The following is a 15,569-nucleotide window of genomic DNA, read 5'->3' as shown; positions in this document are numbered from 1 at the left end:
AGGCAAAAATATATTTTACGGTTTTTACATTTATATGGCCTTCCTTAGTAGTCCTTGAACTCATGCTTTTATTAAATATGGAGCAAAATAAAGATTAAAAGAAAATTTTGTATCTCCTTAAATCACAAATGAAATTTATATATATATATTTTTTTTCTTAACTAACACACTTGCTTTGAATACCTACTATGTGCCAGGCACTCTGCTCGTTGCTGGAAAACAAATGGCAAAAACGTCATTCATGAGGGTTTTTTTTTTTTTTTTTTCCTCAGCACTAACTTATTGAATGCTCTAACGGAAGCGAGTATAAAAGTGAGGGTATTAGAAGTAAACCATATGGCTGAATAAAAATGATCATAAACTAGTAAATTGTAAGCGTATTTGGAAAATGTCTCATTTTTTTCCTTGCTAACTTAACGTATTTTTGAACTGACATGTTTGCTGATGGTTGATAGCATTATCTTTTGAGCTGAACCACCCCCAGTTTTAAGCCTTTAAGGGTATATTGTGCAAACATTTGAAAAGATCCATCATTAGAAATACACCCTAGTTCCTATAGATGGTGCCCCAAACAGGAAGCAATGTGCCTCAGTGGTGGAGGGTGTGGCCAGCCACCAAAGGGGCCTGGGATTTAGGCACCTGCCAAAAAGATGTCAGGGGGACTCCCAGGGACCCCACTGGTGTGATGTCTCTCTGGGAACCTCGTTCATTACTTTCTTAGCACCGAAGAGAATCAGATTTAATAGTGGTCCATTATCTCACTGCCACACACACACAACTGCCATTAACACTAAAAAGTGGCACACAGTTGGAACTGTGAGTAGGAGAAGACAGCCCTTGATTATCAGCCATTTACAAGCCACTCTTTGCAGTGATAGGATTTTGCTTTACTATTAGCTTTTGTTCAGTGAAATTGACTTTTTCAGCTCTTTAAGATAAAGGCTAGACTAGACAGTTAAGATGATAGAAACTGGGGTTTCCAGAGACCATTTTACTGACATAAGGCAAAGCAGTATATGAAAAAACAAGTTATTTTGACAAATAAATGAGTCAGTAATGAAAATGCTTAAAAAAACCTACAGTATCTCTACAAATGAAAGATTGGTCATCTAGTCAGCTTTGAATACAGAGCGTTTTGATGCCCCGCCCTTTTATTTTGTGGTCATGTCGTTCCTTATCTCTCATGCATTTTAATTCATTAAAATATTGACGCGCACAATGAAGATTATCAACAAGTGTCATGAAAAGTGGGAGAGTAGCAGTGATTGGGACTGGCAGGGCCAGTTTACACCTTCTAGAACGAGCAGAGCTTAATAATTAACAAAAAGTCAGGACTCAACTAGTTATGTTCTTGCTATCAAAAATATGTCTCAGCTAATGTTTAAATATAGTTAACCAAAATTACAAACAAACAAAACCCCCAGTTTTGCCAATAAATTAAAAAAATAAGCAAAATGGTTAAGTGGTTAAAAGCTTAGATTGTTAACCTCATGCGGTGTATTTGACGATGTGCACTGAAAACAGATCAACTCTTTGAAACCAGCATGCAGATTTCCTTTTTCCTTATGATTTTTGTATGATGGTAAATTTCCACCCACCCCCATAAGATCTTACAAGTCTGTTTGTCCTGAATCTCAATAGGTGCCTTATGATGTGGATGTTTTATTAGGTGGAACACATATAGGATTTCTGAACATTCTTTGAATTTCTGGGCTTTAGTTCCATATTACCATATAGTTCCATATTATTGGGCAGTGAGGAGGAGGAAGGAATATTATGAATTGGAGTTTGGGTTGAAAGTTGGATATTTGAAACATAAATGAAAACAATTCACTAGCAATGGCTCTTGTTAATATTCTTTTGCCGAGGTAGTTTAACCTAGGGGAGCTTGTTGTATTTGCTCTCTTGAATGTGCATGACTCTATGACATACTCTGTGTTTTGCCATTGATTAACTTGATTTAACAGAATAAATACTCAAATGAGGATTGACAATACTGGTTTCGTGGGAGAGGAGAAGCTGATAGGTATGTCTGTAAGTTGTCAGGTAAGCCTTAACAAAATCTTGATACACATTTTAAATTGATTATTAATGAATAGCAAATAGATAAACTAGATACACATTGGCTTTGGGGATACTTCAAAAAGATTTTTTTTTTTTTTAGATTTGAAATTCATGATAGGTTTCTTTCATTCCTCCTTGGTAAATAATGAAATATTTACTGTCTAGACTGAGTAATGTGACATGAAACAACAAACCTGCACATGTCTAATTTATAACAAATCTGTTTCCTTAATGGGCGGAAGAAAATCTGAGGACCGTTCTAAGGGCTCTTGTCTGCTTTCAGTGCTATCTTCTAGTCATACTGAAGACAACACCTCTCCAGATGGGTCTTTCCCCTTCTTTTCCTCACCCCGGTCAATGTCGATCACGTGCACCACTCCAGGTTTTAGAATCAAGTCGTCGGTCTCTACCTGGCTCCTGTTGTCCTCCACCTCCATGTAGCTCCCTTTTGTTTGCTGGGCAGCTTTGTTGAAGGCTTCTTTAAAACGACGTTTGAGTTCAACATCTGGACAAAAGACATACTCATAAAGGCCACCAGCAAGGACAGCTCCTATTATTGGTCCAACCCAATATATCTGGGGGAAAGATGGAAGAGTTATAGAGTGTAAGTAGAGTAAAACCATTCCTTTGAACAAGGCACAGATATAGAACTTAGCTGGTTTAAATTAAGAGAGCAAATGTGGGGCTTCCCTGGTGGCACAGTGGTTAAGAATCCGCCTGCCAATGCAGGGGACATGGGTTTGAGCCCTGGTCCGGGAAGATCCCACATGCCACGGAGCAACTAAGCCCGTGTGCCACAACTACTGAGCCTGAGCTCTAGAGCCCACGAGGCACAACTACTCAGCCCACAAGCCACAATGACTGAAGCCCGCGTGCCTAGAGCCCATGCTCTGCAACAAGAGAAGCCACCGCACTGCAACGAAGAGTAGCCCCCGTTCGCCGCAACCAGAGAAAAGCCCATGTGCAGCAATGAAGACACAACACAGCCAAAAAAAAAAAAAAAAGACATAAGCGGTTATTTTTAAAAAAAGAGAGAGAGCAAATGAGTCATGCATTAAAAAAAAGGAGAGAGAAAATTGGAAAGAAAATAAGAGAATACATTAAATCTACATCAGAGATCCATATATTGCTAAATAACATTTGAACAGAAAATAAGAAAAGACTGTTTCCTCTTCTCTTTTCCTGCTTTCATTAATTATGGTCTTTCCATTTTCTGATAATCCTTACAGTAAAGATAGGTCCTCTTTGGAGATACGACTTCTTCAGCTGAAATAGAGGAAAAATTTTCTGGAGAGTACTTTTTTTCTTAATATTGCCATCTTACATTGGTCTTTTGCATAATCACAGCCATAGTACAGATTGTATCACTTGGGGCTTTAATTATTCAGTACAGCATGATAAATGGAATATGAGCTTGACCACTTAGCAATCTTGTTACTGCTTGAATCTGTTACATAACTTCCTAAACCTTAATTTCCTCATCTGCAAAACAGGGATAATAATAATACATACCTCATGGGTTGTCAGGATTAAATTGAAATAATACTTGTAAAGTACTTCATAGTTCCAATTTCATTGTAACTTGCTCCATTCCATTGTTTCCTAGACAATTTAAAGATGTATGGGACTAGGCTGGCTATAAGTCACTTTCGTTACGTTACATGATTTTCTCTCTCAAGTTTGGTGATTTGATTTAAGAGAAAACCTCATGGTTTGCCCATTAATCTTCTTGCAGAGTGCTTTCATCCTCATGGTTTTTACACTGATGACTTGGTGGAAAAATCTGTACTGCATTTATGAATGATGGTTAGTTGAGGATTAGCCATTCCATAGGATTTTATTTCAATAACTGCAAGTTTCTATCATATTAGTTATGTGTCTACAATAAAACAAGTTTTGAGTTTGGATAAACTTCAACACTTGCTTTAGAGCACACGTAGGCTGTAGAATATTAGACATTCATTCAACAGATAGACTTGAGCAACAAAAACCCTGTTTATTGAGCACGCTTTCTCAGCTGGCTATACTCAGTGCTTTTCTTGTATTAACTCATTTAATTTGAATGATGACCTTTGAGATAGATATTATTATTATCCCATTTTATGGGTAAGAAAATGGACACGCAGAGAGGGTGAGAAGCTTGCTTAAGATTTCATGCTTAGCAAGTGGTTGAGCTGGGATTTCAGGTCTGTCTGATTTCAGACCTCTCTTTTGAACCATTATACTGTTTTCTACGATGCTACACTTCTCTCATTTGAAAAAAATCTGATGAATGCTTCTGGCTTAAAACACTCTCTGGAAACGAAGCTCACTTAGCATCCTCATTGCAAAATCTAACGAAAATTCAAACTTTAAGCTGAAACTGAACACATATACTGTACAGGGAAATTGTTGACAAAGTGGCTGCAAGAACCTTATGTTCAAGTTCCTTATCTTGAACATGAAAGAAACCATGTCAGAGTTTACCTTCTCCATGCCCTTTCAAAGGAGAAATGAGAGCCCTCCTCTAAATGTCTTTGCGCTTTGTTCCTTTGGTAAGATCTCATTTGGTATGTTCTATTCCACAAACTACAAATCCCGCAAGGGAGAAAAGGGACTGCTAAATCATTATGACATTTCCCCCAAAACACCTACGAAGAAGATGTCTAGCCACATGCTCTCAAAAATAAACAAATCTCAGTTTCAAGTTGCTATTCCCAAACTCAGAATGCCCTTTAAAGTAACTTTTAAAATTCATAAAGGTAAAGAAGTTCTACTGCTAAAAATATAGAAATCCAGAAAAGAAGACTAAAAAATGTTATTACACTACACACAAAATTCATCATTAATATCTTGTTATTTATTGTCTATCCATCTATCTACAGACATACTTTAAATTAGTTGTTAATTTCACACACGCTTTGCTACGAAATGGACATCCATTTTCTGTAGGATTAAGTTTGTTATAAAATAGCAACAACGGGAAACCTTGGATTCAATCAACAGCTAAAGATTTTCTTGCTACTTAAATTTTAACTAGTGTACCACAACTCAAGTAATTAATAAAAACATATATTTTCATTCACATATGAAAGTCCTCATGGATTAAAAGTTGTCATTTTTCTAAATTTTATTTACAAAAATTGTTTGAATAAGATGACCTAAAAGTTGTACTTTTATCATAAGATCTATACACTGCCCGTTACAAATTTGTATTCCCATTAATATGGCAAATCTTTAGAGACATACATGGAAATATCAGTGGCAAAGTAACCAATCTCATGGGTGGTATTGTTGACTAAGTTTTTCACGTCTGGGTCCAAAACCTTGCTTTTGATCACTGACTCTCATGCTGTTATTTAATGGGATAGATTACTTTAATGGAATAGATAGGTACACTTTTCTTAGAAGTGAATGCATATAGCAATGGGGCAATTTCTTCTCATTTGCAGTGTACATCAAGGTTGAGTGCGTGTGACTGTGTCAATAACCACTGTATGCGTGAGATTAAAACATAAGCGACACCTACAATGGAAAAGAATCTGAGTATGTATAACTGAATCACTTTGCTGTACACCTGAAACTAACACAACATTGTAAATCCACTACACTACAATAAGAACATAAATTAAAAACATAAGTGACATATTCTTACATTCATGACTTAAAAATAAAAGATGTAAAAGAGCATTCACAACATATACATGAAAATAAAAGCTCCATTTGAAGCTGGCTGACATACACCTATTTTTATTGGTTATTGTAAATTAGTGTGTAAGAGCTCTTCAAAACTGCCACATTATTCATTTAACGGATTTAAATTTCTTTTTGGTAAGAGACAATTGAAAAGAAATTGACTGTGGTATTTAACAATGGATACCACTGCTCTCTGGAAGCACTGTCCCTACGTTAATAAGTAGGGTAGGCATGAGGCTGAGAAGTGTGTCTTTTCTGAAAGTCATTTCTTTTTCCAGCTATGGTTATGGTGATAATAGCATAAATATTTGCACTAATTATTTCTCACCAACTGCAGTTCAAATGCTTCCAACTCCCATACTATTAACTGGGTTCATGCTTTTGTAAACAAAAAAGGTAAATATTTTTGCAATGGGCTATGCTTTTAAGCATTTCTCTTTCTCTTCTTCTTCTTCTGCTTTTTTTTTTTTTTGCAAGCGTATTTTACGTTATTGCTGGGAAGGATTTACTTTCAATTATTTAAACACCATATTCACTTCACCACCCTGATTTTAACTTGTTCCAGATAGGCAACCTCCATGTTCAATATATTCTGCTGAAGTCTGTCAGATACAGTGCCCAGAGCAGTGCTTTTAAAAAAAAAAGACTGTCACTGAAGGCCCAGAACTGATATGAGATGTTTTGTAGCAGATCTGTCCTAGTCTCTCCCTAGTCTTTATGCAAGATGTAATAAATTAGGGGTTCAGAGTTGGGAGGAAGAGAAACTAGTGAGCAAAATAATGGGAAAAAAAGAGCTCTCTGGGTAATTGTCCTCAACTGTAGGAAAACAGGCACAATGAACATGGTGGTTACCCAGTGGTTTTCCCAATTTCCCATGATAACGGCAGGTCCAAAGGATCGGGCGGGGTTCATGCTGGCACCAGTGTAATTGATCTATAAGGAAAAAGAACACAACTTCAGACACTGCTGAAACAGGGCTACTAACAGGTAGACTTCATTGCAATGTGCTACCATTTGCCAAGTCAGTTAGAGGAACTGTCCAGATGTTAGCAGCCATATCAATGTTCTCATCACAAAGTTAGCAAAAAAATCACTGAAAATGGACAGACGTAGCTGGATACTAAAGAACTACAGCTGTGAAACATAACATCTTCATCCAGCTCTAAGGTGAGGATAAACAACATGGATCAATTACTTAAATGGGCTTGGAAACTTACTGCAAATAAATGTCCAATTGCAACAGAGAATCCAATTGCTAAAGCTATGGAACCAGTGACATCAGTCCGTTTGGAATCACAGCTGGCAAAAATAGTAAACACCAACTGAAATGTGATTATCAACTCCACCAGGAGACCGTGACCAGCGCTAAGATTTCCATGAACCTGGAGAGAGAAAAATACTCCATCTGAATTAAGGCAAGGGAACATTTTCTATGGTAACATATCATTGTGAAAGGCACATTTTATCCCTGCAAAAACTGATGATTAGTTTGAGTCTTCTTTCCCACCCCTAGTTGAGACACTTGCACCCCTGCCCCCTCAAAAAAGAAGAAATAAATTTCTACTCATTTTGGGCCATCACAGATAATTAATTACTCTTACAATGACCAAGAGGGAGTTTGTGCTGAATGTCCTTTTCTACAAAGGAAGCAAAATATGCCACTGCTGCACTTAACTTATAAACGAGTTTCTTGAGAGTCTTGTAATTTTATAAGGCAATGATTAAATCCATTAATTAGGTTTAAATTAATTAATATATATTTCAATTAAAATTTAAACCGTGTGTGGTTTTTTAATCAACCCTGGTGCTGAACTAACAAATGATATTCCTAATCAGCTAAGAACAAAACTAGGATCAAACGCCAGTTTATTTTTTTAAGTGTGACCCTCGATGCAGATCATTTTAAATCTCAGGCACATGACAAGAAACAAAATTGTTCCTTCTGCTAGTGAACCAACAAATAATTGTAACAAAAATGCCTTAAGTTAAATATATAGTCAATATAGTCACTGGGATAGAGAGAGAGAGAGGAAAAAAACCAACACAATTTTTGTGCTACCCAGACTTAGTGCTATTCAAGTTACTCAATAGCACATAATGATTTCATATGATGTAGTCAGCGTGGCTGGAATCAGTTTTCACCCCTATCAAGAGTCATCAGAGGGGGCTTCCCTGGTGGCGCAGTGGTTGAGAATCTGCCTGCCAATGCGGGGGACACGGGTTCGAGCCCTGGTCTGGGAAGATCCCGCATGCCGCGGAGCGACTGGGCCCGTGAGCCACAATTGCTGAGCCTGCGCGTCTGGAGCCTGTGCTCCGCAACAAGAGAGGCCGCGATAGTGAGAGGCCCGCCCACCACGATGAAGAGTGGCCCCCACTTGCCGCAACTAGAGAAAGCCCTCGCACAGAAACGAAGACCCAACACAGCCATAAATAAATAAATTAAAAAAAAATGTGGATTAAAATGTCATAAAAAAAAAAAAGAGTCATCAGACATTCCCTGGGAATAAATTAGCAATTTTAGGAAGGTCTCTTAAGCCACCAGTTGTCACTTGGTAGTCTATAAGAAGCTTAGAGTCGGAGTTTGAAAACAAGAGCTAAAGATGGTACCGTTGTGACTCCCAGGCCTCCCACCACACTGGGAGGCGTGACCAGATAGAGAATCCCGGCTCCAATGATGGCACCCAGGCACTGGGCTGCGATGTAGAAGACAGACTTGGCAATGCTAATCTTCCTCGTGCACACCATGGCCACTGTCACGGCGGGGTTGATGTGGCCACCACTGATGTGGCCAAAGCACTGGACCATAGTTGCGATGCTGAGTCCAAAGCAGAGGGAGATGAGAACCATGTCGACCGGTAAGGGCTTGTCTGCTCCACCCCAGTTGATGGTGGATCCCAGGCTGAGCAGGACAAAAATAAGCATAGCCAGAAATTCCGCTGTGACTGCCTTCCAGAAAGCTTGAGTCCAGACCCCTTTGAAGGCCACCATGATACTCTCTCTTCTACACAAAGGTCCACACTTACTGAAAGGAAAAACAAATCGGCATCAGAAGCTACCAATCCAAGGTTTATGCCTTTAGGTGAAGACATCCAGGCCCGCAGTCTTGCCCCACAGTAGGGAGGCCACCCGGCCAAAAGTTATTTGCATACAGAGAAAGAATGCTTCTGGAAAATCTCCTTAATTACTTAATTATCTCTTAAGGAGATAATTAAGTAATTACTGTTATGGTTATTCTAACAGTAAATACTGTTATGTTATTCTATTGAGATTGTTATTCTAATCTCCTTTGAGTTAATATCCAAAGATCATCCAGTTTCACTGGAAAATTATCTGAATTGTCCCTAGAAAGGAAAATGTCTAGATCAAGTACCTTAAAGAATTAAGAATAAAGTATATTTACCTTGTAGTCAATTCCCTCAGAGCAAGTTTTTACGTTTCAAGGTACTTTTTACATGTCATTTCTATTTGGAACCTACAGCCATAAAAAAGGGAGGTCTTTTCCAGTTTTGTCCTTTATGGTTCAAATGGCATTCTGGAAATGGACTTGTAGAGCTGACTCTCCCTTCTCTCCCCCCATTGGAGACTCTGGATGAAGGCGAGTCCTGCTAGGAAGCCAGGAAGGCTGGAAGGCTGGAAGGCTGTCTTTGGAGAAGGTGAATCTTGTTTGGCGGGAGGGGAACTCGTGGTGACTGGCAGGGGCGGAGGGAACAGTCAGGGCCGGAGCTGGGACCCGGGACTGGGAAGGGGACGCTGCCATGCTCTCCCCGGCCAGCGGGAGGAGTCCGGGAGCCCGCCCGGGTCCGGAGGCGGCGCGGAACCGTGTCAACTGCAGGCCCCAGGGCCCCCGGAGCGCCTCGCCGAGGGCGGGGACCGGCCACCTGGGCGGGGCGGGCTCCAGGCAGCGCCAGGTGCACAGACGCAGCGGCCCCGCCCGCTGGGTACCAGGCGCAGGCACCTCACCCGGGAAAGTGCATCCTGGCCTCCGCGTACTTTTGCAGGGTTGAGGGACCATCCTCTCTTGGGCCTGACTCTCTACCCCTTGACGTTTACCTCTCAGAAAAAACCTCCCAAAGGGGATCCTGGAGGCCAGTGTGTACCAGCGGCGCCCCAGGCACCCTGCCCGCCAAGTGCGGGGGAGAGCGACTTGGACAGAGCTGCGGCAGGCCGGTGGGCAAGGAGGGTGTGGCCAGGGAGACCGTGGTCCTCAAAGCAGGAGGCTCCGGAGAGCGGTTTTTCTCTAGTGTCTTCCGGACGGCCTTCTCTAAATTCTGCTGGTGCCTCTTCCTGGGGCGGGGAGGGGACTTGGGGGGCGGGGGAGAGAGCTTGCGCGCCTGTGGGCTGGGGGGAGGGGGGAGGATGGGTAGGGCAGCGAGGCAGCCTTTGGGATGGAAGACCCTTTCTTCCTCTTAATGTCTTTGGATCTTTAGAGCTGAGAAGGGATGGGGTTTGAGGATATTAATGGCAAGAAATGGCTAGGATTCCCTTTGGGAGGCAATGGCCCCAGTTACCCCATTATTCAAGACATTTGCCCTTATCCTTCGTCTGTGATAGTGCGGGAGGGGAGGAGAGTGGAGAGCATTTAGCGGAGACTCTCATCCCAGGGGACTGTGAAAAGGGTTAGACAAGAAAGCCAGGTATTTTAACAGATTAGAATTGTTGCAGCTTTCCCTCTGACGGGCTACGGAGCACGGGCCCTTCCCCTCACTGCCCCCCCCCGCCCCCAGTCACTTACAGTCCCCAGGAGCCCGGGTTCAGCTGGTTGGGCAGTGGAGGCATGCTGTACCAACAAGGACCAGAGGAATGCCGCCCTGACCTTTAGGATTTCGGCTCAGCCCCTGGTTTGACATGGGGATTTGCTTCAGAGTTGGAAAGAAAAACCCATTTTCTGCCCAAGCCTAGGTGGCTCCAGAAGGGGATCAGCCAGCCCTGTCCCCAGCGGTCCCTTGCCCCAGTGAACTCCTCTAAGTGAATCATGTAATTTTGAAAAACCCCAGCTGGGAGGACAATGACATCACACTCCCTAGAGGAAGAGACAAAAACAGCACTTGGAGCAGGGCAGCGAGGGTGCCCTGGGGGAGAAATGACAAGTATCCCAAAGGGGGAGAAACTCACAAATTGAAAAAGATGTTACGAGGCTGGCTTCTGAACTCACCAGTGGCCCACGGCTGTAGCCGAGATGGCAAAGGGCAAGGTGCTATGTCAGGCGATGGTCCTCTGTGGCCGGATTTAGTGGGAAAAAGGAAGAGGACAAGGCAGGAAGCTAAGGCAGCCAGGTGGGCAGGATGCGGCAGGTCCCATTCTCAGCACAGGGATCTGGGAGAGGGGGCCCTGTGTACAAGCCGCCTTCCTGCTGCACCCTCTCCCTCACCTTCCCTGATCATTCTCTGTGCATTTGCCTCCCTCTCCAGAGACCTAATCTGAGAAGCTCAGTTGCTCTTTCAGCTTCAAGATTTTATCAGCCGGAGAAATAAAAACCCAACCCCCCAAGCCCCCAAACAGATAGACTCCTTAAGCATGCCTTTAGCTTTCTTTGAAAATGCCCAAAACGCTGATCACTTTCCAGGGCAGAGTGACCAACCTCAGTCAGCTGTGAACCCCAAAGTCCCCTGGCAGCACATACATACCTCTGGCTTGACAAGCGCTCACCCCAGCTCTCTCACAGCCCCTCTTAATTATCTATCGTCAATGTTCCCTTCCCTGTTCACACTCCCTGGAAATACATCATCACCATTTGTTTTGCTTCTTTCGCCCCAGAACAAAGGGGGTTTGTTGATGTGACCGGGTTGTACAGAGCCGGACACATTACTTTCTAGCTGAACGCCCAGCCTGAGCCACTTCTGGACAGCTGAGGCCATGGGTGAGTAATTTTTCTGATGAAAAATACTACAGATAGATTTACCTCCATAGGGTCATTTTCTTGTGCTTTCACAGGTCTCCAGTATCTGGAGGATTTTGCTCCAAAGCATCCCTTTTCTTCTGCCCTCTCTCTGCCTCTCCTCTCTTATGAATATGCCCGGTACCCAGCCCTGAAAGAACCACCCACCTGCCCGAGAGTTTCCTTCTAGATTCTGCCTGAGAAGGCACACGTATCTGTAATGAAAGAGTCCGAGTTTCATCTTTCGTCAGAGCATTGTTCCCTTAAGGCAAAGAAGGACTTACCCCCACTGCCTGGCTGCGGGTCTGTCACTCATGCCTCCTTTGGCTAGAGGGCAGCGCTCATTGCCTGCGCCTGGGCTCCCAGTGCACTGGGAGTCAGATTACGGTCACTTGTCTGATTGGGTTTGTGGAGTCTTAGGGGTGGAAAGATTCTGCACCATGTGGCAATCGCTAAGTTATATTTGAACTTGAAATGACTTTTTCTACCTGATCGCTATAGACACAGGGCATTTCAGGAACACGAAATGCTGGCTCACATTAATGTTTCTTTAGCTGGTGACCCTTGAAAATGAGGATTTCCCTAAATCTTTATTTGAGTTCCTCCCACCACAGAGAATTGCTGACAATTTGTCTTTTTTTTTTTTTGGTTACATATATAGTTGAAATTGGGCAACTATTACAGCATGGATTTGCATTATCCAGCAGTTGAGATGAATTGAGATTTCAGCTGAGGTGCATTTGTTTTTGAGTGGCAAAATATCCAGTGGGTTCTATGTGAAGTTTTTGTTCTGAGAAGCAACTTTTTAAGCACAGCAGATAACTGCAGGTCTCTTGTAGCCTGTGCAGCACTGATTTGGATAACAGGAAATAAGGCTGCTGTAGAGTCTCACCTGACTGTTATGTTAACAACAATTGTTGGGTGAGAAGTGGCAAATTTTAAGTATATAGAGGTTGGGTGGGCACAAAATTATTGGGAACTCTAGGTAAATTTAATACCTAGAAACCTAGGGACAGGACTGACTACATCTTTTGTGGGATCCAGTGCCAAATGAATGCAAGACTCCTTGTTGAAGAACTATAAGAATTTCAAGTTCACAACAGCAGGACATGAAACAAAGTGTGGGACCCTTCTAAGTGCATAGGTGTATGCCCATGAAGGCATCCTCAACTGAGGAGTTTGGTGAACTCTGGAAGGTCTAAGAATTAGTGCCTGTGTCACCATCTCATTAATTTTTTTTTCTTTAAAGGGACCTCAGGTACCTAGAATTGGAATAATCCTAATCCTTGGTGTATGACACTCTGTCATCACTAGTACATGTATGGCCCTCTTTTATTTTATAATAGGTAATTAATTACTTTAAAAAAAATTTCTTTGGTTGCACCAGGTCTTAGTTGCGGCAGGTGGGCTCCTTAGTTGTGGCATGTGTGCTCCTTAGTTGCGGCTCGCAGCCTCCTTAGTTGTGGCATGCAAACTCTTTTTTTTTTTTTTAAAGATTTATTTATTTGATTGATTGATTGATTGATTGATTGCTGTGTTGGGTCTTCATTTCTGTGCTAGGGCTTTTATCTAGTTGCGGCAAGCGGGGGCCACTCTTCATCGCGGTGAGCGGGCCTCTCACTATCGTGGCCTCTCTTGTTGCAGAGCACAGGCTCCAGACGCGCAGGCTCAGTAGTTGTGGCTCACGGACCCAGTTGCTCCGCGGCATGTGGGATCTTCTCAGACCAGGGCTCGAACCCATGTCCCCTGCATTAGCAGGCAGATTCTCAACCACTGTGCCACCAGGGAAGCCCCATGCGAACTCTTAGTTGCAGTATGCATGTGGGATCTAGTTCCCTGACCAGGGATCGGACCCCGGGGCCCCTGCATTGGGAGCGCCACGGAGTCTCATCCACTGCGCCACCAGGGATTAATTAATTAATTAATTAATTACTTTTAAGGTATACAATGACCATCCGTGAACCACCACTCAATCCAACAACTAGACCTGTGATAATACCTCACATCTACCTATGGGACCCTCCCTCTCCCTGCCCTGCCTCTCCGCCTACCATCGCATTTCACATAGGAGTTTTATTCAGAATGAGGTGTGGCAAGAAAGAAATACAGGAGAGAGAAGAAGAAAACGGTTATGTTTTCACATCATAGTTACAATTTTTTGTTTTCTTGTCTCCTTTGGGTACTTGAGAATTGGGAATGGTTGAAAAGCGCTCATGAGAAAGAGGAATTACAATTTTGAGTGTGAATTGCAGAGGAGCTCTTTAATCCTGTTTCAAGCATTCTCAGATAACAAAGATTGAATTTACATCCTTAAGAATGTGGCTGCACACTGATGGCTGTCCATCAGGGGTTGCAGGCTTTTAAAATTATGCTCCCTGAAAGTCAGAACAAACTCTGATGAGAGGGGAAGGGAGGAGTTTATGGGAATCCACAAAGAACACTTAAAATATTTCATGTTGATTCTTAAAGCTGTTTACCATTCAGATTTTAGAATGAGATTTTTTGTAAAGGTGCAAAAAATTTTTTTTTTAATTTGAAAACTTTGACATTGAGTCAGAAGTGTTTGTGAGGTCTTTGCACCCAAGGAACAATGTTGCAAGGCTTAGGTTTGTCCTCAAGAATGAGGCCTGTGGTCCTATCCACAGGAACCCACCAAAAGTGGCACTCCCTACAGCTGCTGGTCACTGGGGGGACATTTTTCAGGTCCACTCTTTGTAAGTTGCCCTCAGCTTATTAGCATTCACTCCATGGCCTTGGCAGTTCCCGGCACCATTTTGCGAAGTGCCAGCAGAACTTGGTTACCACAGTTTCTCAGACCCTTTCCCTTTCTTCTGGCTGGCTGATCACTGCCCTGGTAGAATGTGTTGACAGTCCAGTTCCTAAGGGATGGCTGTTCCCATCCAGGGAAGGGCCACCCTAATTGGCACAAACTCACACTTATTAGTACTCTCAGCAGAGAGGTTCAAAATTGACCAGGGATTAACCCTTCACCTACTGGCGGTAGTTTTTCTTATTAGGTCTTCCTTATTATCCTTTTTATATTTGAGATGGTCTTATTGGTCTTCCGGTGACACGTTCAGTCTTGTGCAGTAGCCACCTATTTCCCTGGCTTTTCTTTAAACTAGGGACAGAAACTTCCAATAGGACTGTCTGTGGCAATGCATGCAGCATATGATAATGGAAGGTATCAGCTATGATGCACTTGTGATGGTAGAAAAAGTATGAGGCAGGGAGCCCTGGCGAATATAAGTAATAGCTTCTAAGTTGACCTGTTTTTGAACTGGCCTAGGCCTAGAGCCAAATGAGATTCAGGACCTCAATTTTTTTTTTCCCATTGGTAACCTTGCAAGGGCCTAAATTCATTTAAAGATGGAATATTGGGGCTTCCCTGGTGGCGCAGTGGTTGAGAATCTGCCTGCTAATGCAGGGGACACGGGTTCGAGCCCTGGTCTGGGAAGATCCCACATGCCGTGGAGCAACTAGGCCGGTGAGCCACAACTACTGAGCCTGCGCGTCTGGAGCCTGTGCTCCGCAACAAGAGAGGCCACGATAGTGAGAGGCCACGATAGTGAGAGGCCCGCGCACCGCGATGAAGAGTGGCCCCCGCTTGCCGCAACTAGAGAAAGCCCTACCACAGAAACGAAGACCCAACGTAGCAATCAATCAATCAATCAATAAATAAATCTTTAAAGATGGAATAACAATTTATTGATGAAATCTTCTTGACTTTCTTACTATATAGTGCTCTGATCTTTAGGAAAAGGATAGTGACATGGCACATTGATTTAAAATCAATCTTGTATGTCAGGCAAGCTTGTGAGTTTTTAGTTGAATAGCTTTGTGAAGTTGTAGGTCAGTAACATATGAGAAAAATGAAAGAAGGGTAAATGAAAATTACGAGTACTCGGCAAAAACTAGTGATTGATGCACTTTGCTCCTAATTTTTAATCTACTA

At 42.6% G+C, this 15,569-nt stretch overlaps 1 protein-coding gene across 2 annotated transcripts; it reads right to left on the bottom strand.

Annotated features, from left to right (window-relative positions):
- Positions 1 to 2,360: 2,360 nt before the first annotated feature.
- AQP4 (aquaporin 4) lies at positions 2,361 to 11,930 on the bottom strand. Of its 2 annotated transcripts, XM_061169366.1 has the most exons (5): positions 11,899 to 11,930; positions 8,347 to 8,761; positions 6,957 to 7,121; positions 6,592 to 6,672; positions 2,361 to 2,639 (listed from the first exon to the last, which is right to left on the bottom strand). In XM_061169366.1, the coding sequence occupies exons 1-5, from the start codon at positions 11,928 to 11,930 to the stop codon at positions 2,361 to 2,363; spliced, it is 972 nt and encodes a 323-aa protein (XP_061025349.1). The 2 variants fall into 2 exon arrangements, with proteins under 2 accessions (XP_061025349.1, XP_061025350.1); XM_061169367.1 differs by lacking the exon at positions 6,592 to 6,672.
- Positions 11,931 to 15,569: the final 3,639 nt, after the last annotated feature.

This window comes from Eubalaena glacialis, chromosome 15 (assembly GCF_028564815.1).
Source record: "Eubalaena glacialis isolate mEubGla1 chromosome 15, mEubGla1.1.hap2.+ XY, whole genome shotgun sequence".
NCBI lineage: Eukaryota > Metazoa > Chordata > Mammalia > Artiodactyla > Balaenidae > Eubalaena > Eubalaena glacialis.
This window is presented reverse-complemented; position numbering and strand designations above follow the sequence as displayed.

What these genes read in the sequence shown, in the direction of transcription:
- AQP4 (XM_061169366.1), bottom strand. Translation starts at nt 11,930, where the DNA reads ATGAGTGACAGACCCGCAGCCAGGCAGTGGGG. An exon ending in CCCGCAGCCAGGCAGTGGGG is followed by an intron (nt 8,762 to 11,898) that starts GTAAGTCCTTCT and finishes TTTTCCTTTCAG; the next exon opens with TAAGTGTGGACCTTTGTGTA. An exon ending in GAGGCCTGGGAGTCACAACG is followed by an intron (nt 7,122 to 8,346) that starts GTACCATCTTTA and finishes TTCTCTCTCCAG; the next exon opens with GTTCATGGAAATCTTAGCGC.